The sequence below is a fragment of the Schistocerca gregaria genome, chromosome 8 (genome assembly GCF_023897955.1).
Source record: "Schistocerca gregaria isolate iqSchGreg1 chromosome 8, iqSchGreg1.2, whole genome shotgun sequence".
NCBI lineage: Eukaryota > Metazoa > Arthropoda > Insecta > Orthoptera > Acrididae > Schistocerca > Schistocerca gregaria.
This window is the reverse complement of record NC_064927.1, coordinates 382,977,697-383,001,586: the sequence shown is the minus strand read 5'-3', so window position 1 is coordinate 383,001,586 and position 23,890 is coordinate 382,977,697. Positions and strand designations below refer to the sequence as shown.

Here is a 23,890-nt window from a genome sequence, read left to right as displayed (position 1 = left end):
ATTGTGAGAAAAGTTTTATGATCAGTAACTAATTTAAATGAAGTGCCAGACTCATATTCATGGAGTTTTTGAAAGCTGAAAATTCTAGAGAGGACATCCTTCTCTATCTGTGATTAGTTAGTTTTTCATACATAAGTAATTTGGCACTCTGGTCTATCTAATGCCCAATGAGATAGCTGCAAGCCAAACCCATTCTGAGACACATAAGTTGCAAGAACAAAGGTGAATAGGATTAGGCGAGATGCTTAGATCAAACAACATCTCAGAGCAGAAAAAGTGTATTACCTCCTTTAAATAACTGTGTGAATAACAGAATGAAATACATCAATATAAGTAACCAAGAGAGGAGTGAAGCATTCCTAATGACTGTGGAAAAGCACTGACCATTTCCATTTTCAAGAAGGGTTGTCCGATAGATGCACAAAATTGTAGGCCTATATCTTGACATTAGTTTGTTGCACAATTTTCAAACATGTTTCACTCATTCATTATGAAATTTCTGGAGACTGAAAATCTCCTGTGTAGGAATCATTGTTGGTTCCAGAAATGATAGTGATGTGAAACCCAGCCCGCTCTCTTCATCTACACATCCAGAAAGCAGTAATGCTTTGTTCACTGATTTCCAGAAGGCATTTGACAGCCTTTACTGCTACCTAATGAAGAAAATATGAGAATACAAAAAAAAGTAACTCTGAGCATGCCCCCAAGGCCATGTTATAAGTCCATTACTTTTCATAATATATGTAAGTGATTTAGTAGATAACATCAGAAGTTCCATGAGGCTTTTAATGGGTGATGATAGTGTACACAGAGAACTTGAAATGCTATAAAATTGTTGTGAAATGCAGGAAAACCTGCAAAGGATTGACACTCATTGCAGTGAGTTGCACTTCAGTCTCAACATAAACAAATGTAATGTATTGGGAATACATAGACAGAAAGCCCCTTTACTGTATGATTACAAGACTGCAGAACAAACATTGGAAGCAGTAATTCCATGAAATATCTAGGAGTATGCACACAGCATGATATGAAGTGGAGCAGCCATACAAAAATTAATTTAGGGTAAAGTAGATACCAAACTGGGAATCATTGGTAGAATCATTAGGGAATGTAACCCATCAAGAAAGGAAGTAGTGTACAAAACATTCATTCAAGCAAACTTGAATACTCCTCATCATTCTGAGATATGCATCAGATAGGAGTGATAGAGGAAATAGAGAAGATCCCAAGAAGAGCAGCACATTTCATTACAGGCTCATTGAGTCAGCATAAAAATACCTTGAAGATGCTCAATCAACTCCAATGGCACACACAGCAGGACAGGCATTTGCCCTCATGATAGGGTCTACTGTTAAAATTCCAAGAGTGCACATTCCTAGGAGAGTCAACCAATATGTTGCGTTCTCCTACATATACCTCACAAAAAGTCTGTGAAGATAAAATCAAAAAGATTTGATGTCACATGGAGTCTTACCAGCAATTGGTCTTTCCATGAACCACATACAACTGGAACAATGTCAAGGTACCCACTGCCATACACAATAAGGTGACTTTCAGAGTATAGAAGTAGATTTACATGTAAAAAGTATGTTCATACTCTGAAGTACATTCAAAAAGATTTCCAACTTTGCAGAGATCTTTCTGTGGTGTTGGAGACTACACTGATGTGACGAAAGTCATAGGATATATCCTAATATGGTGTTGTACCTTGTTTTGCTCAGTGTAGTGCAGCGCCTTGGTGTAGCATGGACTCAACAAGCCACTGGAGCTCTTCTGCAGAAATATTGAGCCATGCTGCCTCTATAGTGGTACATCATTGTGAAAGTGTAACTGGCGCATGATTTTGGGTATGAACTGACCTCTTGATTATGTCCCATAAATGTATGGTTGTATTCATGTTGAGCAAATCATTCACTTGAATTCTCCAGAATGTTCTTCAAACCAGTCATGAACAATTTTGGTCCGGCGACATGATGCATTGTCACCCACAAAAATTCCATTGGTGTTTGGGAAAATGAAGTCAATAAATGGCTGCAAATGGTCTCCAAGTAGCCAGACATAACCATTTACAACGAATGATAAGTTCAGTTGGAAAGATGCCCAGTATTGGAGGAAAGCTTTGTGGTCATGGTGGTAGAAACATGCAGGGTAGGGCAGGAAGGAAACTCCTGGTGATTCTTGTGGGTTTGGGGTGGCCTGTGATATCTGGTGAGGATGTGAGGGACTGATGCTGTAAAGGCATAGTCTGCAGGCAACAGAGTCAACATCCAGGCTCACTTTGCCATTTTGAAAGCTTGTCGAGTGACTGGCATTGCTCTCCACTGAGATTGATGACTTGAGGGTGTCAGCTTGGATTTTCTAAATGGAGATGTCTTGAATCAGCCTGTCTCAGATGAGGATATCTTTATACAGTTTGTCACAGTTACCCACCACGTAAGTTAATTTTCAATAATGACTGATGCCATAAAGTTTGGTAGCCCATGGTAAGTATGACAGTACAGATTGTTCAGTAATCTTGAGCTCTACCTTTACTTTGTTGTTTTTTTAATAACATAAAGCCCCAGTAGGTTGTTTTTATAACATCAAGCCCCAGTAGATTGTCATATCCACAATTTTTGTGGATTTTTTATACCCCAAGCTGAGTGGTCAGCACAACTGACTGCCCTCTGGAGGGCTTGGTTCAATTCCTGATACTGATAGGGTTTTCCTTGGTGAGAAGATTGGAACATGATGCACTGAGCTTTATAAGACCAACTGAGGAGTTACTTGACCAATTAGTAGTAGTTCCAAGTTTGAGAAACCCATTTGTAACCAGGAGAGCGCTGTGCTAATCACTGACAGAGGATGACATGGTTGTCAGTCAGGCCAGAAAACGGAACCTGTTCATTATCAATCAGCACCAATAAACACATACAGAATGAGCCAAGTAATAATAAAACTAAACTCTATCCAAACAGGCCATGAAGGCCCATTGGTAGCGACCAGTTACCATGTCATCCTCAGCCCATAGACATCACCGGATGTGGATATGGAGGAGCATGAGGTCAGCAAACCTCTCCCCCGGCCATATGTCAGTTTCCAAGACCGGAGCCACTACTTCTCAATAAAGTAACTCCGCAGTTTGCCTTACAAGGGCTGAGTGCACCCCCACTTGCCAACAGTGTTTTGCAGACTGGATGGTCACCTGTCCAAGTGCTAGCCCAGCCCAACAGTGCTTAACTTCAGTGTTCTGTTGGAAACCAGCGTTACCACTGCAGCAAGGCTGTTGGCCCAAGTAATAGTGACCTGCAAAATATTTACAATGAGGTAGATGTAGAAATGAACTTTGTTAATGAACTTCACAGATGAATCTGGAAATGGCCACCACTGACATTCATGCAACATTGTGTTAAATTTATCAAATGGTAAGATACTCTAGGAGCTTCGCCTGAGGGACGGCAACAAAAACATTTTCAGTGTTCTGCTGTTGCTCTACCAGTATGTGAGGATTATTTGAGTACACCTGACCTTTCAGTCTGCCCCACTGGTAAAAATCACAAGGAGAGAGATCAGGCAGTCAAGGCAGCCAGGAGATAGCGCTGTCTCTGCTGAATGTCTCATCCTCATTGAACACCTCATGCACTCATGACAGTGTTGTCAAGGCAGGTTGGACTGTTGCTACGCCCTGTTGAAAATATCCATAGAGTTGTTCATAATCTGTGAGTTGATCTACATTTGGATTAAATAGCATCTGGGGATACCAGTTAGCATTACCAGCTCAGTGAAAGAACTCTGCTATGATGCGAACACCAGAATTGCATACCAAACATTAATCCTGAGATTATGCAAATGCTCTTCAAATTACAGATTGGATTTTATTATACATGGTGGCACTTGTTTTGTGACTTTATGTACCCTGACGGGCTGAATCAAGAATCATCTGACAAAACAAAAGACTGGCTGTCAAAAAGTCATGGTGTCACTTCAATCAGAAATCACAAGCAGAACTCAGCACGCAAAAGTTCTTCTGGTTGCATTAAGTCATGCACAATGAAATATTCTGTGATCATTAATTCACCTGTTCATTAAAAGGGATCAGGTCCAGGTCAGTCTTACAAATATTTCTTGTGTCACTTTTATTTTGCCCAACCTTTAGTAGTCCACTTCCGTCAGGTGTAGTTAGTGTTAATATCATATGATTTAATAGAATTAAATCATCAGAATCAGTGTGCTACTGACTGTCCTAACAAACTGAACAGTCTCTAGAACTGTCCATAACTGGCCACATTCGTCTATGGTGGATTAATATGATGGCTTATGACATCATTCATATGGCATTAAATAAGCCATGTATCATAATTACAAAATATCTAACAAATCAAATGCATCTTTCTACAATTCCCAGTATCACTGAAGGACAATTTTTGGTATGATTCAGTGTATCAAAATAGTATTTTGGACCCATCACAAGTTGTTGGTTTTATGTTGTTGTTGTTGTGGTCTTCAGTCCTTAGACTGGTTTGATGCAGCTCTCCATGCTACTCTATCTTGTGCAAGCTACTTCATCTCCCAGTACCTACTGCAACCTACATCCTTCTGAATCTGCTTAGTGTAGTCATCTCTTGGTCTCCCTCTACGATTTTTACCCTCCACGCTGCCCTCCAATACTAAATTGGTGATCCCTTGATGCCTCAGAACATGTCCTACCAACCAATCCCTTCTTCTGGTCAAGTTGTGCCACAAACTTCTCTTCTCCCCAATCCTGTTCAATACTTCCTCATTAGTTATGTGATCTATCCATCTAATCTTCAGCATTCTTCTGTAGCACCACATTTCGAAAGCTTCTATTCTCTTCTTGTCCAAACTATTTATCGTCCATGTTTCACTTCCATATATGGCTACACTCCATACAAATACTTTCAGAAATGACTTCCTGACACTTAAATCTATACTCGATGTTAGCAAATTTCTCTTCTTCAGAAATGCTTTCCTTGGCATTGCCAGTCTAGATTTTATATCCTCTCTACTTCGACCATCATCAGTTATTTTGCTCCCAAATAGCAAAACTCCTGTACTACTTTAAGTGTCTCATTTCCTAATCTAATTCCCTCAGCATCACCCGACTTAATTCGACTACATTCCATTATCCTCGTTTTGCTTTTGTTGGTGTTCATCTTATATCCTCCTTTCAAGACACTATCCATTCCGTTCAACTGCTCTTCCAAGTCCTTTGCCGTCTCTGACAGAATTACAATGTCATCGGCGAACCTCAACATTTTGATTTCTTCTCCATGTATTTTAATACCTACTCCGAATTTTTCTTTTGTTTCCTTCACTGCTTGCTCAATATACAGATTGAATAACATCGGGGAGAGACTACAACCCTGTCTCACTCCCTTCCCAACCACTGCTTCCCTTTCATGTCCCTAGCCTCTTGTGACTGCTATCTGGTTTCTGTACAAATTGTAAATAGCCTTTCACTCCCTGTATTTTACCCCTGCTACCTTCAGAATTTGAAAGAGAGTATTCCAATCAACATTGTCAAAAGCTTTCTCTAAGTCTACAAATGCTAGAAACGTAGGTTTGCCCTTTCTTAATCTAGCTTCTAAGATTAGTCGTAGGGTCAGTATTGCCTCACGTGTTCCAAATTTCTACGGAATCCAAATTGATCTTCCCCAAGGTCAGCTTCTACTAGTTTTTCCATTCGTCTGTAAAGAATGCAAATTATGTTTATAATATTTTGATTGATTTGGGTTGAATGGAGATAAAAGGGCTGAAAATATGAATGTTTCAATTAATGCTTTAATTTATCAATATCATTTAGAACACTGTCACTTGGATGAAACAAACTACATGTATTAAGATGTTTCAAACTTGTTCATTTACTGTAACACTTCAGAATTCTTTCAAATAAGGTGTTGAAAAGTAAGTCAAGCAGTGCTCTCATATCATGCTTTGAAGGATCAATTCATGGAAGCTCATTTTCCCACATGATTTGGCAGATACTTGCAATTTTGCTTCTTCATTATGTAGCTGGACTCAGCCCAAACAGTTACAGCTCATACCAGCTTTCGTGGGACACCCAGTATCAACAGAAAGCATCAGTTTGTTTCCCACTGCAAACAAAATTATTTTTAATCAAAATTGTATGTGTTCATTCAATAGAGCAGTCCCAAATTAGTCTAGTCCAGTACTTATCTTATTGATATATATTAAGAGAGAGAGTAAAACACTAAGAATAAACAGTACCCCAGCACCAACTGAGCAGTGCTACATGCTTGGTGGTAGCCATCAGTGCTGGCCAGGACATTGCTGTCACTGCTGGAGTGCTGGTTATTCTTTGAGTTTTAGAGTCTTTGTTAATACACATCAATAAAACAAATATCACACTAGACTAATCTGGAACTGCTCTATCAAATGGGCACATAAAATTCTGCTTCAATAAGCATTTTGTTTGTAACAGGAAAGAAACTGATACTTTCCATCAGTACCAGTTGTCTCATGAAAGGTGTGTTGAGCACTATTCATTTGGACTGAGTTCAGCTACAGACTGCAAAAACAAAATTCCAGATATCTGCTGAAACACTTGAGAAAATGCACCTGATATATGTAAGAAATAAAATACACACATGTACTTAACCAATCACCTTCACGCCCGACCCCCTCTGCCCAATCCCCACTACTGTTGCTGTTTGATGGCCAGTTAGTGATATTCCAGAGTAAGTGATATTTCCTGCCTCAAGTTAATGGCCCAGACATACTATGTATGAACTCCAGTCCTCATTGTTTCAATCAGATATTGAGATGGCACAAGTGTGGGCTGCAATGAGGTGGGTGGGGCTAACTTGGGACAGGTCAACTGCTGCTATTCTTGCAGGTGTTGAAATAACTGCTGTAGTTTCAAATTTTATACCACTGCGTACTGTAGACTTACTTTCTACAAAAAAGTTCTCAAATCCTCTTCAACAATTTGCTGTGACCTAATGCAACTGATCAACATCCATCCAGGAACTATTAGCTTAGTTTATGCTAGATATATATGCATATAAAAATGGATCCTTCTATCAAGAAAACTTGAGCACTATGACCTTACTGTTAAGTGCCATCAGCCACAAATCATCATCATTATCATCATCATCAAGAAAACACCAGATTATGTATTAGTGATATGCTCTTACCTCTGTACATGGTAGAGCTGTGGAACCACACTGTACATGTCATACATATCCATAGCTGTCAGAAATATAGGCGTATTAATGGGATGAAGAGGGGATGGAAGTGAGGGACAACAAGTTGCAGTTAGGGGAAGTAACTATTCAACCTTGATGTTCCTCCTTCCATGTGAATGTGGGGATATTGACATAAATTGTAACTAGTTGTTAGTATAGTGCACAGAAGTTATCTGCAGTGGCTGCTTATGCCTGTTAATGTATAACTTGACTTCTTCCACATCCGTGTAGGATCTCCTTCCTGATGTGATTTACAGAGTACAGTCTGTGAATAAATTAAACTTCAATAGCAAACAGTAGCTTTGACATATCTCTGTGTAGGAGATTGTATTCTAATGCTTGACTTGTCACTTGAGCCAAATGATTAACTAATATGTGGTATCTGTAGCATATACAATTTCTGTATTTGACCGTTAATGAAGAAATTGTCTAATGAACATTTAAATGTGCCAAAGTATGTGACACAAATAACTGAGTGGACTCATTTTGTTTGCTGCACTAGATACAGCCATATTTAAATTCTTTCCAGGATTATATACACTTGTAGTCCTTGCATGCTGTTCCAGCACAGTCTTCTGTTTTTATCATCACCCACAGTATTGATCTCATTCCCTTAGCAACAACTAAAGAAGTGAAACCAGGGGCATCAAAAAGTTTGTTACTCTTCTGGCAGCAAATTTTTCAATTTTTCCACTGGTAATGTTCACAATGAAAAATAATACAAGATGAAGTAACTGATGAGTACAGCACCCTGATGGTTTCCAGTTTAAACGAGATCTCAAAAATTTCACAAATAATATTACATTGCTTTTTTGCCCATGGGATGGCTGAAAAAATGTAGATACAATTATGTTAAATTTATCTTCCTCACCTCATTAACTGAAGTGGTATGATTTACATTCTCACCACTGCATGCTAGAAGGCTGGAAATGAGTGCAGAGTCTGAAACATATCTTGTACTGTAAAGTAAATAAATATGTTGCATTGGTGATCCAAGAATGATGTTATTCAATAACTATCACAGCAAGTAATAAGATTAGAGCCAGATGTTGTAAAATTGTATTTATTTGCATAATCATGTGGGCAAATTGTCCTACTCAATGCAGAGTAACTTTCCAGTCATAACCACTGGCAGATTAGATTAGATTAGATTAGATTAATACTTGTTCCATAGATCATGAATACGACACTTCGTAATGATGTGGAACGTGTCAGGTTAATGAAAGATGTCTGTACAAGAAATTACATTACACAAAATATTGCATGACACTAATGATTAAGTTTTTTTTTTTTTTTTTTTTTTTTTTTTATATATATATACTTACTTTATATCTAAAAATTCAGCCAATGAGTAGAAGGAGTTGTCATCTAGAAATTCTTTTAATTTATTTTTAAATGTTAGTTGGCTATCTGTCAGGCTTTTGATGCTGTTTGGTAGGTGCCCAAAGACTTTTGTGGCAGCATAATTTACCCCTTTCTGTGCCAAAGTCAGATTTAACCCTGCATAGTGAAGATCATCCTTTCTCCTGGTGTTATAGGTATGCACACTGCTATTACTTTTGAATTGGGTTGGATTATTATCAACAAATTTCATAAGGGAATATATATACTGTGAGGATCCCTAGATCCTTAAATAGATGTCTGCAGGATGACCGTGGGTGGGCTCCAGCAATTATTCTGATTACACGTTTTTGTGCAATGAATACTTTTCTACTCAACGATGAATTACCCCAGAATATGATGCCATACGAAAGCAGTGAATGAAAGTAGGCATAGTAAGCTAATTTACTGAGATTCTTATCACCAAAATTTGCAATAACCCTAATAGCATACGTAGCTGAACTCAGACGTTTCAGCAGACCATCAATGTGTTGCTTCCAGTTTAACCTCTCATCAATGGACACACCTAAAAATTTTGAAAATTCTACCTTAGCTACAGACTTCTGTTCAAATTCTATATTTATTACTGGAGTTGCGCCATTTACTGTACGGAACTGTATATACTGTGTTTTATCAAAATTTAAAGAGAGTCCGTTTGCTGAGAACCACTTAATTATTTTGTGAAAAACATCATTTACAATTACATCACTTAGTTCTTGGTTTTTGGATGTTATTACTATACTTGTATCATCAGCAAAAAGAACTAACTTTGCATCTTCATCAATGTGGAATGGTAAGTCATTAATGTATATCAAGAACAGTAAAGGACCTATGACCGAACCCTGTGGGACCCCGTGCTTGATAGCACCCCAGTTTGAGGAATCAGTTGTTTTAACATTACACGAACCACTTATTTCAACTTTCTGCATTCTTCCAGTTAAGTATGAATTAAACCATTTGTGCACTGCCCCACTCAAACCATAATGATTTAGCTTATCTAAAAGAATTCCATGATTTACACAATCAAAGGCCTTTGAGAGATCACAAAAAATACCAATGGGTGATGTCCGGTTATTCAGAGCATTTAATATTTGATCAGTGAAAGCATATATAGCATTTTCTGTTGAAAAGCCTTTCTGAAAACCAAACTGACATTTTGTTAGTACTTTATTTTTACAAATATGGGAGGCTACTCTTGAATACATTACTTTCTCAAAAATTTTTGATAGAGCTGTCAGAAGAGAGATTGGGCGGTAGTTGTTGACATCCGACATATCCCCCTTTTTATGCAATGGTTTTACAATGGCATATTTCAGTCTATCAGGGAAAACACCCTGCTCCAAAGAGCTATTACATACGTGGCTGAGAATTCTACTTATCTGTGGGGAACAAGCTTTAAGTACTTTGCTGGAAATGCCATCAATTCCGTAAGAGCTTTTACTTTTCAGTGAGTTTATTATTTTACTGATTTCAGAGGGAGAGGTTGGTGGAATTACAGCTGTTTCAAACTGTGCAGGTATGGCCTCTTCTATTAATAGCCTTGCCTCTTCTAGTAGCTGCAGAGTCAGAGTCAGAAATAAAGGACATGTTGGAATAATTTTTTGTTGGTCATCAAATGAGAAGAGTTCACAGAAAGACTTACTGTTTAGTAGAAATCATAACAGTGAGCTTTTGTTAAAAATAAATTTGTCCTTCTATTGAAAAATTTGTTAGGGCAGTTACAATTTATTCTTTTTGACAATGGAGCTTAATGGTACCTTACTAAATTGTGTTGCTAGGAAATGACATGCATGTAGGCCCAGCAGCATTCTTTGTTTTAGGAGCGGCATTATGCCAAGGCATTAAATAAATTAAGAACCATCAGAAAAAGGGGGGAATGTGAAAGTAAGATTTAATGTGTGTCATAAATATCAAATGTGCAGTATCAGAATTAAGTAATTTCAAATGGAGCAGGATTGTGGGTACTGAAGAATGGGGTTTGTCATACTGCTGCATTTTGTTCAGACAGGATGTGATGTTATGATAGTGATGTTTGTGCAGTTCCAGTGGGTACAATACAGCTGTATGCAGCAAAAAGCAGGTGCTAGAGATTACAATGTAGCTGTTCACACACACACACACACACACACACACACACACACACACACACACACTCACACACACACACACACACACACACACACACTTTTATTATATACATTGCTTACTGTCATAGAATGTCCCTTATTACAGTAATAATTAAATTTTCATTCATTTTATATTTATTATACATTCACATGAATGAATCTACAGTTAATATTTCACTTTCTTCATACTACAATTAACTGTCAAGCAGATGTTACATAATAATCATCACTGTTGTTCACAGGGCCTAGATGATTTACCCAGTGACTTCCAAAGTTTGTTTGTACATGTGACGTATAGTGCTCGTGTGCTTCAACTTATTCTGCTGTATGGGCTGCCCACTTTAAGTCTCGTCTTCTTGTACCTGTTATGGCGACAACTGAGGTTGTGTAGGAGTAGTCAAATACTGGTGCCGACCAGCAGTGCATAATTTATTATGTCAGTATGTGAAACTCATTATTTTTAAGCAAAGAGGACTGTTAATATAATGGCAAAAAACTGGTTTATGTAAAGTTCAAATTATGATACAGGTATATATTAGCAGTCATTCTGAATATGCTTGCAGAGTATGGATTGTGAGCTACAAACTTGTACTCTGCATCTTGATTCTTATGACACTATGTCTCAAACTATTCATGAACTGTTGTTTGCTTTATTTCAGTATTTTTCATGACATTGCATTTTTTGAAAATATTTTTCTCATTCTGTAAGTAACTTATAGGCAGTTATTTTGTAGTCATAACATACATGTCATTCAGATTCAAGTTCAGATAATTGCTCAATACATTTTTGTGATGTAATATATATTTTTGAAATGTACAAACTATATTTTGTTTTTGTATTATACAAATCATTTGTTGTGTCTTGTTATTGTTAAATGTATCTTTGTTGTGTTATTGCTGTGATTTGTACAAAGACTTCCACTGTTGTTTGTGTATGTCTCACGTTTCTTGTTACGTTTCTCTTCCCATATAAGATGCCAAAAGCTGATGGCAGACTTATAACGACAATACTGTGTTTAAACCAAGCTTGAAACATATAGGTGCCTTTTTACAGCCTGTTCTTGTACAATAGATATAAGTTTTACAAATTTTAAGCACTTAATACATGATAAAATAAGCTTTTTACATACAAACTGAGATGTTTACATGTCAGATAATTCTTTTAGGGAGAATGAGAAATATTCCCTAAGACAACCATTTCTCTTTGTGATAAATCTACTGTATCACTTTGGCTGCGCATCTTGTTGTTGACTGAAGAATAAAATAGCCCAAACACATTAACTTTTGTGAATTTCATTTGATCTCTTTCAATAGCAGATCCTGACACATTTTACAGTACATTCACATTTTTATTGTGCAGTTAGTAATCACAAACCAAATGCAGAGACATTAGATTTAGTTTGGCAAAGATTACATAAACCACAGACAGACATTAGTTTTAAAAATATGGCCTCTAATGATATTACAGAATTCACTATGGCACTAAAAACTGTCAATTCCTCTGGTGCAATGGCTATGATTCTAGAAGAGCATTCAAACATTGTGCTCACTTGTTTTAGCAAGTGTGCACCTGTGATAGTGAGTTGAAAATAGAACAAAAAATTCTAAAAAGAATTTTGTTTTGTAAGCAAGTGAATCAAGAAGAAATAATCAAGAAAGAATAGTTCGCAGCCAAAATATGAAATTAAATGGAATACAGGAAAATGGTTGAAGCACAGAAGATTAGACTTGCACAGTTGTTAGTTAAATGAATAAGCATGCATATAATTTGTAACAACACATAGCTGTTACCACTGTAACAAATGAAAATTGCATTCTTAACCTTCACGATTGGAAGACGTGCTTAGTTTTGGTCTAATTATTTCGCTGTTTAGAGGGAGATAAACTGATGTTTCAGTGACCATCTTAAGCACGCTAGTGTATATATATATATAATCAGCCAGTTCTATCACTTAATGATGTGGCCTCTTTGAGTCATTGTGTAACAAATCATCACAGTAAGATCTTCCATTTCTTCCAACCCTGAACTTCTCGTTGCCAATTGAATCCCACTGTCTTCCTTATATCTCTGTCCCACCTGTCTGGTGGTCTTCCTCTAGGTCTTTTTTTAGTGAATATCTCAATGTGTTATATTATTATTATTGATGGGAATATGGAAAAACCACACATCCATTATCATTAGGGAAACAGTGTTATTATCATTATTATTGATGGGAATATGGGAACACCACATTCATTACCATTAGGGAAACAGTGTAATTCGAAAATGAACATTTAACAGTTAGCAGTGTTGGGATGAATCATGCAAAACAACAGTTGTAAGAGATGTTATGAGTTAAGTGCAACAGTCTGCTGCGACTAATTACATGGTTATGCTGTATGTGCTGTTCACCTGGCAGAAACTAGTCACTAGTGGAGTAATCTGCCCATAAAGGCTCCAGATACATTTTTATACATATTGTATTTTCTTCTTGTGTTATTCTAAAACTGTATTGCAGACATATGCTTCTACTCCTTATTGCAGATTATAACTGGGCTGGTGTTGCCACTCATAAATATACTGCTAGGTATCCTGGTCAACATCATCCAGATGAAAATATGTTTAGTTGTCTGGAACTTCATCCTTGGGGAAACAGGTTCTCTCCTTCCACCATCATGTGACAGAGGTCAACCACAGATTCAGTATACTCCAGCTTCTGAGGAAGCATAGAGCAAAGTACACATAGTGTAGCAAGGCAGCTGTGTGTCTCACATTGCACAGCCATTAACACACTGCATGAGCATGTGCTGCACTCATATCATTATTGTTTAACACAACACCTTTATCCTTCAGATCACTATCTATGAAAGCAATTCTGTGAAAGGTTCCAACAACAACAGAAAACCAGTGATGATCGGCTAACCACTGTAATATGGTTGGTTGAAGCAGCATTCACTCTTGATGGTGACTTCACCAAGCAAAATGCCTATCATTGGTGTAACATTAACCAACACATCACCTGCAACCATGGATATTGAGTGTGCTTTGGCATGAATGTCTGGACCACAATATTTGGAGACAGGAGTTTGGGTCCCAACTTGTTGCCTCACCAGCTGACTGCATGAAGGTATGATGCAGTTGAGGAAAGGGAAGACATTATTACCTTGGTACAATGGAGTCCTATCACCAGTACATGATGCATTAGCCCTTAGCTTGATACTCAACAAATGCACAGGAAGATGTTCCTCCTCATAGAACAATAGAGGTTATGGTTCCAACAATATGGTGCACCTCCACACTTTGGAAATAATATGTAATGACATTTAGACCCAACATTTTCAAGGAAATGGCTTGGATGAGGAGGTCCAGTTGTATGGCCTCCTCATTCACCAACCTAAGTCTTCTGGATTTCTTTGTGTGGGGACATTTGAAGGAGCACATGTATTCTACTCCACCAACACATGTGGAAGAACTGATAGTGAATGGTCATGCTGCTCTTGTATCTAGGAATGCAGCCATGTTCTGAAGAGTCCAGAGCTGCATTATCCAACAGATAGCAATGTCTGGATTTGCAGGCAGGTTGCTTTGAGCATCTGCTCTTAGGCCAATGCATTCTTTTGTAAGCATCATGCGTTCATTAATATGGAAATTATTATTGTCACTGGTTGCTAATTGTTACAATTGGGCATACATATGACATGTAGGACAGATGACTAGTAGATGATGAGTTATTTAACTGTGCAGTCACCTTTAACATCTCAAAATTGATAATGTTTTTGTAGTTATTCTGTCCTATGACAGGTCATTTGTTTCAACTGTCTATTTATAAATTGTTTGACCATGTTTTGTTATGTTCACTGTTACAAAACACTGTACTATGTAAATGTTGCATATGTGTATACAACAGTGTTATATGGCAGAATGAAGCTGGGAAATATGAATAAATAAATATATCTTGAACCAGAATCAAACCATCGACCTCCTATCTGCTAACACAAAATGCTATTCACTGCATCAACTGTGTAGCACTACACCTATGTGATTACAGCGTTCCCATATTGCCAATATTCAACATCCATTTACTGCCAGAAATATGCACAGGATGAAATTTTGTGACAGACATTTTTGTATTTCTAGTATGTGAGGAATCACACTGTGAAGTCTGAGTGCAGGACGAATGTCACATAATTTGTGTGGTTATTCCACATGTGAAAATAAACTAGGAAAGTCCTTTGAACATGTGTAAAATTTTTGATCATTACGTAATTGGAGTGGGTTGAAAAATAAACATCCATGAATGAATATGAAAGCAAATGTGATTATTACTTAATGAATGCCCTGTGCAGACAGAATAATGGTGGGACAGATGACTGTTGCATCCTAAGTGAGATGTGGGTGTTTTCCAACAGATGGCAGCACTGTGAAGTTGCACTGAGACAACAGCTGCAAACATACCCAGTGTGCAGTCATGGGCTGGATGAGTGAGCAGTTGTGAGGAAATGTGCGTGCTGTACTTGAGTGTTCTTTAATTGATCAAGCCCACTGTGTCTGTGAATACCAACATGCTGCATATGTTCACCTAAGCAAAATACACAGGCATGTTGTTTGTGACAGAATACCAGGGACATTTCCCTGATTGATGAACCCCTGTGCCAGGGTATTTCCCTGGGTTTTTCAAACATTGCGTGAATCCAATCAGTTGAGGAAAGGTAAGACATTATTGCCTTGGTACAACGGAGTGCCACCACCAATGCATGATGCATTAGCCCTTAGCTTGATATTCAACGAATACAAGTGTGGTGTACACTACATTCTGTGGGCTTGTACCTATTCCATGTGCATCATCTGCATCCAGGTGACTCAGTAAACAGACAACTGTTTTGTGAATGGTTGACTGTAATTAGAGATGTCATGCAGTGCACTTTATTTACAGATGAGGCTATGTTTGCACAACATGGTGTCATGAGCACCCTCAGTTCCCATACATGGGTGATGGAGAGCCCACAAGACCCTAGAGAAACAAGAATCCAAGTTAGGTTCTCAGTGAATGCCTGATGTTGTATGACATGATGGGGCCTGTGTTCCTGCTAAATCACATGACAGCCACACCATACACACATTTCCTGATAGACGACTTACCTGCACTTTTGGAAGACATGACATTAGAGCATCAATGGAAGATGTACTTGCAAAATTATGGATCACTGATTCACTATAGCAGGCAAGTAACCCAGTATCTGAATAACACAGTTCCTCAATGGTGGATTGGCCATGACAAACCAATTAACTGGCCTGCCAGATTGCTTAACCCAATCCAATTAGACTTATGTTTATGGAGCTGGTTAAAGTGGGACGTGTTTGCTACCAAGATGGATACACATGAAGGACTTGTTGTTCACATCGCCAATGCTGTTGCTTGTATTAAAGCCTGCCAAGATGATGATCGATGTGCAGCAAAAAATATCCTCCAATGCATTGACAAGTGCATTGAGATGGGTGAGGGACTTTTTGAACATCTCTTGTAGGAAGAATCAGTCATCTGTCTATTATCATTATTGTCCCCCACAGCAGCTACACAACATTTTGTTATATAATATTCACACTTGCCTTCCTAATCATTCATGGATGTGTGTAGTCTTCAACCCACTCCTGTTCCATAACAATCAAAAATTGGACAGATGTTCTTAGGATTTTTTTGGTTTATTTTCACATGCAGAATCACTACACAAATTATGACAGTCCTCCAGAACCACCCTGTATGTGTAAGCTGACTTCTTCTTCTTCTTCTCTCTCTCTCTCTCTCTCTCTCTCTCTCTCTCTCTCTCTCTCTCTCTCTCTCTCTCTCTCTGTGTGTGTGTGTGTGTGTGTGTGTGTGTGTGTGTGTGTGTGTGTGTGTACACAAACAGTACCATATGAGTCACATAAATTAGCTTCAGTATTTTGTGTCATTCCACCATCACCATTTAGTGATTGTATTAAAGCTTGTATGTGTCATGATAAACTGCATATTTTAATGTATTTATGGGTATCACACAAAGTCATATTATAGAGTCAGTGGCCAGTTAAATTGTGGTTTCTTCAAATTTTTCGATAGCATATTTGCTCAGAAACTCATAACAACTAATTTCAGTATATGTCTACATCACAAAACAAATATTTTGAAACTTTTAGGTGGCTTACAATTTTTGCATATTATGAATTTCACAGTAGATTGACAATTGTGAGCTACAGTTGTCTATCTCTTGGCAGCAATATATTGTTTGGAAAACTGTTTTCTCATTGTTACATTAGCTACTGAATGTGATTAGAGCTATCACCGTCATAAATTGTGCTCATTGCTGAGCATCTTGATCCCATGAACCAAGCCTCTCCATCCTAAATGGTTGCCAGCTTCCCTTAGTGCCTGCTGGAGATATTCTTGATTTGATCTATCCATCTGCTCACTGTTCTTCCTTTTGGTCTCGTACCTTCAATGTTTCCTTTAAAGATTATTTTCTCTAGATTTTCTCTATCTCTTCTCACAATATGGTCAAAGAACAAGAATTTTTTCAGTGAGTCAAAGAGAAAGGCATCTGGAGCTATCAAGTTCTTCACTAATGGGCACATTTGTTCTTCTTTTGGTACATTTTATGCAAAGCATCCTACACCAGGACCAAAGCTCAAACACATCAATGCACTGTTTGTCTCTGGCCTTGAGTGTTCATGCTTCACAACTGTAAAGGAAGACAGAAAAGATGAGTGTTTCAACTAGCTGGAACTTTGTGCTATTTGTTATTGCACTGCTCTGCCAAATCTTGGTGAACTTCTTCGTAGCCATTTGCTCTAGTGTGATCTGTCTTCTTATCTCATCTTCACAACTTCTCATGCAGATAGATGAAGGAATGCATGACTTTCAGTTCCTTTAATTGACCTGTGAGCTGGATCTGTTCTTCTCAATCAATTATCATGTGTTTGGACTTGTCCTTTATTCTTGTTAGTAGCTCAGCCAGTTCATCTTCACTGTTGGCTAAAAGCACAGTGTCATAAAAAAAACGGAGGTTGTTGATAGTTCTCCCCAATTGAGATGCCTTTGGTCCAACCATCAAGAGCTTCCCTAATGATATTTTCTGTATAGGTGTTGTACAGTTGTGGAGATAGGACTCAACCCTGTCTCACACCTTTTGATACTCTGAAGGAATCAGACATGCCAGCACTTGTCTTTACAACTCCGAAGTGATTATTGTGTAGACTTTTGATCAATGCTATCAATTGTGGTGGGACACTCAACTCTGCAAGCACCTGCCACAACTTTTACCAGTCAACACAGTCAAAGGCTTTCCTGTAGTCAAGGAATCAGATGAAAACAGAAATACAGAAGTCTCACAATTTTCCTATTATTTGTCTTATGCTGAGGATCTGTTCACGAGTCCCTTTCCCTTCAATAAAACCTGCTTGTTCTATGGATACATGAGGCTATATGTGTGGCTTCAAATGTTGGTTCAGGATGTAGAACAATGTTTTACTTGTGTGAGATATGAGGACAATAGTTCAGTAGTTGGAGCAGTTCCTGATAGACCCTTCCTTGTGTAAGGGGATGAAGAGAGACTTTAGTCAGTCATCTAGCCACTCCCCAGCTCCCCATGTTCTTTTGTACAATAAATGCAACACATCAACACCTCCTTGTCCCATTTCATTGATAATTTCCCCAGGTATACTGTCTACACCAGGGGCATTATAATTCTTCAGATGTTGACTCACATTCTCTATTTCACTGTATAAAATTGTAGGTTCTAAAGAAAGTTTCTCAACCACTTGATTGTCCATACTGTTGTTAATTCCAGAGTACAGTTTTTCACAGTATTGTTTCCACCTCACAGCAATGTTTTCCTTGTCTCTTATAGGGTTACCATTCTTGCCATCTACCACCCACGTACGAGGATTAAATTCACCTGTGATGCTGCTGTACCTGACTGTGATTATGATGCTGTTTTTTTTTTTTTTTTTGGTCATCAGTCTACTGACTGGTTTGATGCGGCCCACCACGAATTCCTTTCCTGTGCCAACCTCTTCATCTCAGAGTAGCACTTGCAACCTACGTCCTCAATTATTTGCTTGACGTATTCCAATCTCTGTCTTCCTCTACAGCTCCCTCTAGTACCATAGAAGTCATTCTCTCATGTCTTAGCAGATGTCCTATCATCCTCTCCCTTCTCCTTATCAGTATTTTCCACATATTCCTTTCCTCTCCGATTCTGTGTAGAGCCTCCTCATTCCTTACCTTATCAGTCCACCTAATTTTCAACATTCTTCTATAGCACCACATCTCAAATGCTTCGATTCTCTTCTGTTCCGGTTTTCCCACTGCCCATGTTTCATTACCATACAATGCTGTACTCCAGACGTACATCCTCAGAAATTTTTTCCTCAAATTAAGGCCGGTATTTGATATTAGTAGACTTCTCTTGGCCAGAAATTCCTTTTTTGCCATAGCGAGTCTGCTTTTGATGTCCTCCTTGCTCCGTTTATCATTGGTTATTTTACTGCCTAGGTAGCAGAATTCTTTAACTTCATTGACTTCGTGACCATCAATCCTGATGTTAAGTTTCTTACTGTTCTCATTTCTACTACTTCTCATTACCTCCATCTTTCTCCGATTTATTCTCAAACCATACTGTGTACTCATTAGACTGTTCATTCTGTTCAGCAGATCATTTAATTCTTCTTCACTTTCACTCAGGATACCAATGTCATCAGCGAATCGTATCATTGATATCATTTCACCTTGTATTTTAATTCCACTCCTGAACCTTTCTTTTATTTCCATCATTGCTTCCTCAATGTACAGATTGAAGAGTAGGGGCGAAAGGCTACAGCCTTGTCTTACTCTCTTCTTAATATGAGCACTTCGTTCTTGATCGTCCACTCTTATTATTCCCTCTTGGTTGTTGTACATACTGTATATGACCCGTCTCTCCCTGTAGCCTACCCCTACTTTTTTCAGAATCTTGAACAGCTTGCACCATTTTATATTGTCGAATGCTTTTTCCAGGTTGACAAATTCTATGAATGTGTCTTGATTTTTCTTTAGCCTTGCTTCCATTATTATTTCATTACAGATACCATTAATGAAATGTGCTTTGTGCTTTCTACAATTCCGTTGTATTAATCTGCACAGGTTCTTGTATCTGTCTTGATCCTGGATAGTGTGGATGTCAGTTTTCTTCAGATGGCTACTATTTTCAGTCAACTGTAGTGTGGACTGTAATTTCCAGGGATGTCTTCCACTCTGCAATTGTTCTGCTGTCAGAAGTGATGAGGAAACAATATTCTTCATTTGGTTCCATATTTGTGATGCTGGTGCTTCCTTATCAAAACTGATTTTGTGGAGTTTTGCTGTTACAAGTTCACCAAATTTGTGAATAGATTCCTTGTTAGTAAGTCTTAGCTGTCTTTCTTCACTCTTCTTGGAAGATTTAAGCTTAATGCACATTTTCATGGATAGCAGAATGTGATCACTACCACAGTCAGCTCCAGGAAAGGTTTTACAATCTAAGACTGAAATCTTCTAATGTCTTTGCACTAGGATGAAGTCAATTTGGTTTCTAAATCTATCACCAGGTGATATCCAAGTGTACAGACATCCTGGGTGGTGTTGGATCATTGTGTTACAGATGGACATGTCATTACTCACACAGAAATCCAGTAAGTTCCTGCCTCGTTCATGTCTCTCACCAAGACCATAAAGTCAATGACAGATCGTAAGTGCGAGTCTTGGGTAGTATTTCCAACTTTAGCATTGAAGTCGCCTTGGATTACTGTCTGTTTTTTGGTAGGGATCTTACAAAGGACGCACTTCAGTTGGTCATAGAACTTCTCCATCTCCTCATCTGACACTGTTGCTGCAGAAGCATGGATCTGAATTATGTTTAGTCTGCACTGGGAAGCATTCGATTTGATAGAGATGATACTGTCATTAATGGGTTCATAACCTACAACACAGTGTTCCTTCCTTGAGTCATGAAATGGCCACTTCCTCTCCAGTGAGCCTCACTAAGTCGAAGAATATCCAGGCCATGCAGGACCATTTCTCTTTCTACTATGGTAAGTTTTTCTGCCTAAATTAGCCCACGCACATTCCATGTTGTGATCTTTCTTACAATGCGCAGAGATAATTTGCACTGTGATGTTTGTCTAGTGACTTCTCTCAATCCTGCCTCCCCCCCCCCCCCCCCTATCCCCACAGCTTGAAGCTCTGGATAATTTAGAATTGAGCAAAGCCATGGGGTTCTCATGGGAAAAGTATCAGTGGTGGTTTCCCATTGCCTTCCAAAGACCTCCACTTCCTGTCTGCTCACCGACTCTGTTTCCTGCTGGGGTTGGTTACCCAACCTTCATCTGAGTTGCTCAGCACCATGTATAGGTAGGAAGTTGGAGAATTTGCAGAGGTTCTGCCTGTTTTATTTAATTCTTCATTTGTTGTACTCGGTGTTGATGTACTGTGTTGCTAAACTGGCTGAAAAATGGGTTGTGGAAGTACAACATAGACTACTTTAAATGATGTAGCCAACAGAGGCACAGTTGTGTTTCACTGTATTTTACGTACACTTTTCACAATCCCCAATATTACACAGTTACATGGCCAGTGCACTATTGTTTAACTGTCAATAAGCCTCATTAGAAGTTAGCCGGCTAACCATCCACACACTGCTAGAATAGTTTACGGCTGAACATCTATGAGCAGTAAAAGCCTAACCACAAAGTTCGCAGTCCTTGGCGAATAATGAGGTACATATTGAGCAGATACTGTTACTGTTTTAACACACGGCCTAATTGTGTAACACTTATTACACTGTTAAGTTGATGCATTGTTGTTCTAACCAACACAGGTTCCTCGTTTGAAACTCAGCTGTGGACTGACTGTCTCATGGCCAAAAATTGGGCCCTTATGTATCATCACAATAATAGGTGCTGAAACTACACATTGTTTAAAGCTAAATTTACATAAATTAAAATTAAAACTTAACTCATTAAATTAACTGAATACATAAAAAAATTGGTTCTTTTGAACAGTTTTGTCTACTATGAGGTTTAAGCTGAATTATTTGTTTAAATGATGAAATTAACAGATATCGTTATGCAAACAATAGTTTTGACAAAACAGTTAATTACCTGGGAATTAATTAAGGGCTGGCTTTGCTAATATATTTTCAAAGACAGCCAAATAGATACTTTAAGATTACTGGTATTTTGTATTCCAAATGTTTATAATTATTACAGAATTTATATTTGTTTATATGTCAATAATAGAATTTATGTTATGAAAGAATTACTGATTTCATCCTATAACAAAAGATACTAACTAGGAATGGTTAAAATAAATAAGAAAATCAATTACATACATACAACTAAGCCCAAAATTAGATCTGGGGTTATATTCTATAAAACCAATTGCCAATCTTTCTCTTTTATGAAAATGCAGATTATATATATTAATGATAATGATAAATAGTTAAAAGTAACAAAACGAATTTAAGGAGGCAGATGGAAAAACAAGAGGGGAATTAAAATTATTCCAGCTTGCTTCACCACATCACCCCCTCATTGGATTGACCAGATAGATATTATTAATAGCTATTGAGTAATTCAATGGCCACAAGTGATGCCATAAATTGGGTTTAAAATCTACACACAAACAAATATTATGTAAGAAATCATATCAAAAGTACAGTACATATGTCTCTTCAAATTTATACTTATATGAACTGGCCATATGAAGATCCCCATACAAAATATTTACATACAGTGCATTGTATGATGTCGCAAAAGATTCATAATTTATACTTTTAACAAAATTTTGCACCTTCATCATAAGTGATGTCCTTTTTGGGTAACCAAAGATTACAATTAAAGATACATATCATTTTAGGCAAGTCCTTTCTTGCTTATCAAAAAAAATAAATAGCTAGGAAGTAAAATTACACTGCACATTGCAGTTCATGTTTAGACAAAATATTTCGCTTGCTCAATGTTTAGTACCCTTACTTTTAATGAGCTTTTACACATTTTCTCACCAAGTTGTCCATGCCTTCAACAGGTCCAAGCGGCAGTTAGCAAGTAAATGCACCAAGATTATTTCCCTTGGAGGTTGTTCTCCTCCACCACAATACATGAAAAAATAAGACGAAATACACTACTTTAATACACTTACTTTTACTTCTAACTTAATTTTAAGAAAAAGAATGATTAACACTAATGGCAAGTGAGTTACTTCATAAATAAATACATTACATAGTTCTCACAACATCACAATACTTAGCACTAAAACTGACTACAGCACAAAAGGTGTGGACTAGAAAAAATTTTAAATCAAGTGCAGATTACACGACAAAGTATAACTTTAAGTCATAACTGTCTGAAACTGGTGAAACCTAAAAGATTTGGATTTCTTTTCCAACTGCAAACTAACAAAAACTCAAGAAGTGCAGTAGCATAAATTTACTAATCATTATGTTACTGAAAAAAAATAGAGTTGCCATCACATAACTTAATTGCTATTCAACTTAAAATTAACGGGATGGAAGTTGTACCAAATCATTGCTCTATTTCTCCACTCTGAGTACTGCTCTTATTCAAGCAGAAAATTAAAACACCACAAAATGTTACCAAGTAGTTTACCTGTCAGAATATTCACATCAGACTAGTACCACAGTTAACAGTGAATCAGCAAAATTATTGTTCTTTGTCCCAGTGTTACCACTTCAAGTTCCTAATTCCTCAGAACACAAGTAGAAGTTTTCAGATAACCTAATTGCATGATATACCCAGTACCCAATGTTGCCTGGTTCACAATTAGATCATCAATACAGTTAAACCACATTTGTTTGTATACAGTTGACTTTTTCATTAATCATGTCTGCCAGCCCCATTATTTTACTTACCTTTCTTACCTCGTCAGCTAGTGGAGTGCATTCTCAAAAAATATCCCTACTGCAGAGACAGTCTCCCTAACCAGTCCTGAACATTATTCATTATTTTATTATGTCCTTATAGCTTCAATAACTAATAAATAAACACCTTCTCTGCTTATCCAATGCAAAATTACTCTACTGAAAAACACTCGACAGTAACAGATCCTTATGGTAAGGCAAACTTAACTCTAATTACTCATCAGGCATAATAGTCACTTAGAAAAACTATTACTTTACTGTAGTCTG

At 37.7% G+C, this 23,890-nt stretch overlaps 1 protein-coding gene across 1 annotated transcript in view; it reads left to right on the top strand.

The window, feature by feature from the left end:
• LOC126284820 (lysosome membrane protein 2-like) overlaps positions 1 to 11,998 on the top strand; it is a 202,698-nt gene extending 190,700 nt beyond the window's left edge. The window contains exon 10 of the mRNA XM_049984030.1: positions 10,960 to 11,998. Within this exon, the coding sequence (XP_049839987.1) occupies positions 10,960 to 11,145 (186 nt within the window). The 3' untranslated portion in view covers positions 11,146 to 11,998. The remainder of the gene's footprint in view (positions 1 to 10,959) is intronic.
• Positions 11,999 to 23,890: the final 11,892 nt, after the last annotated feature.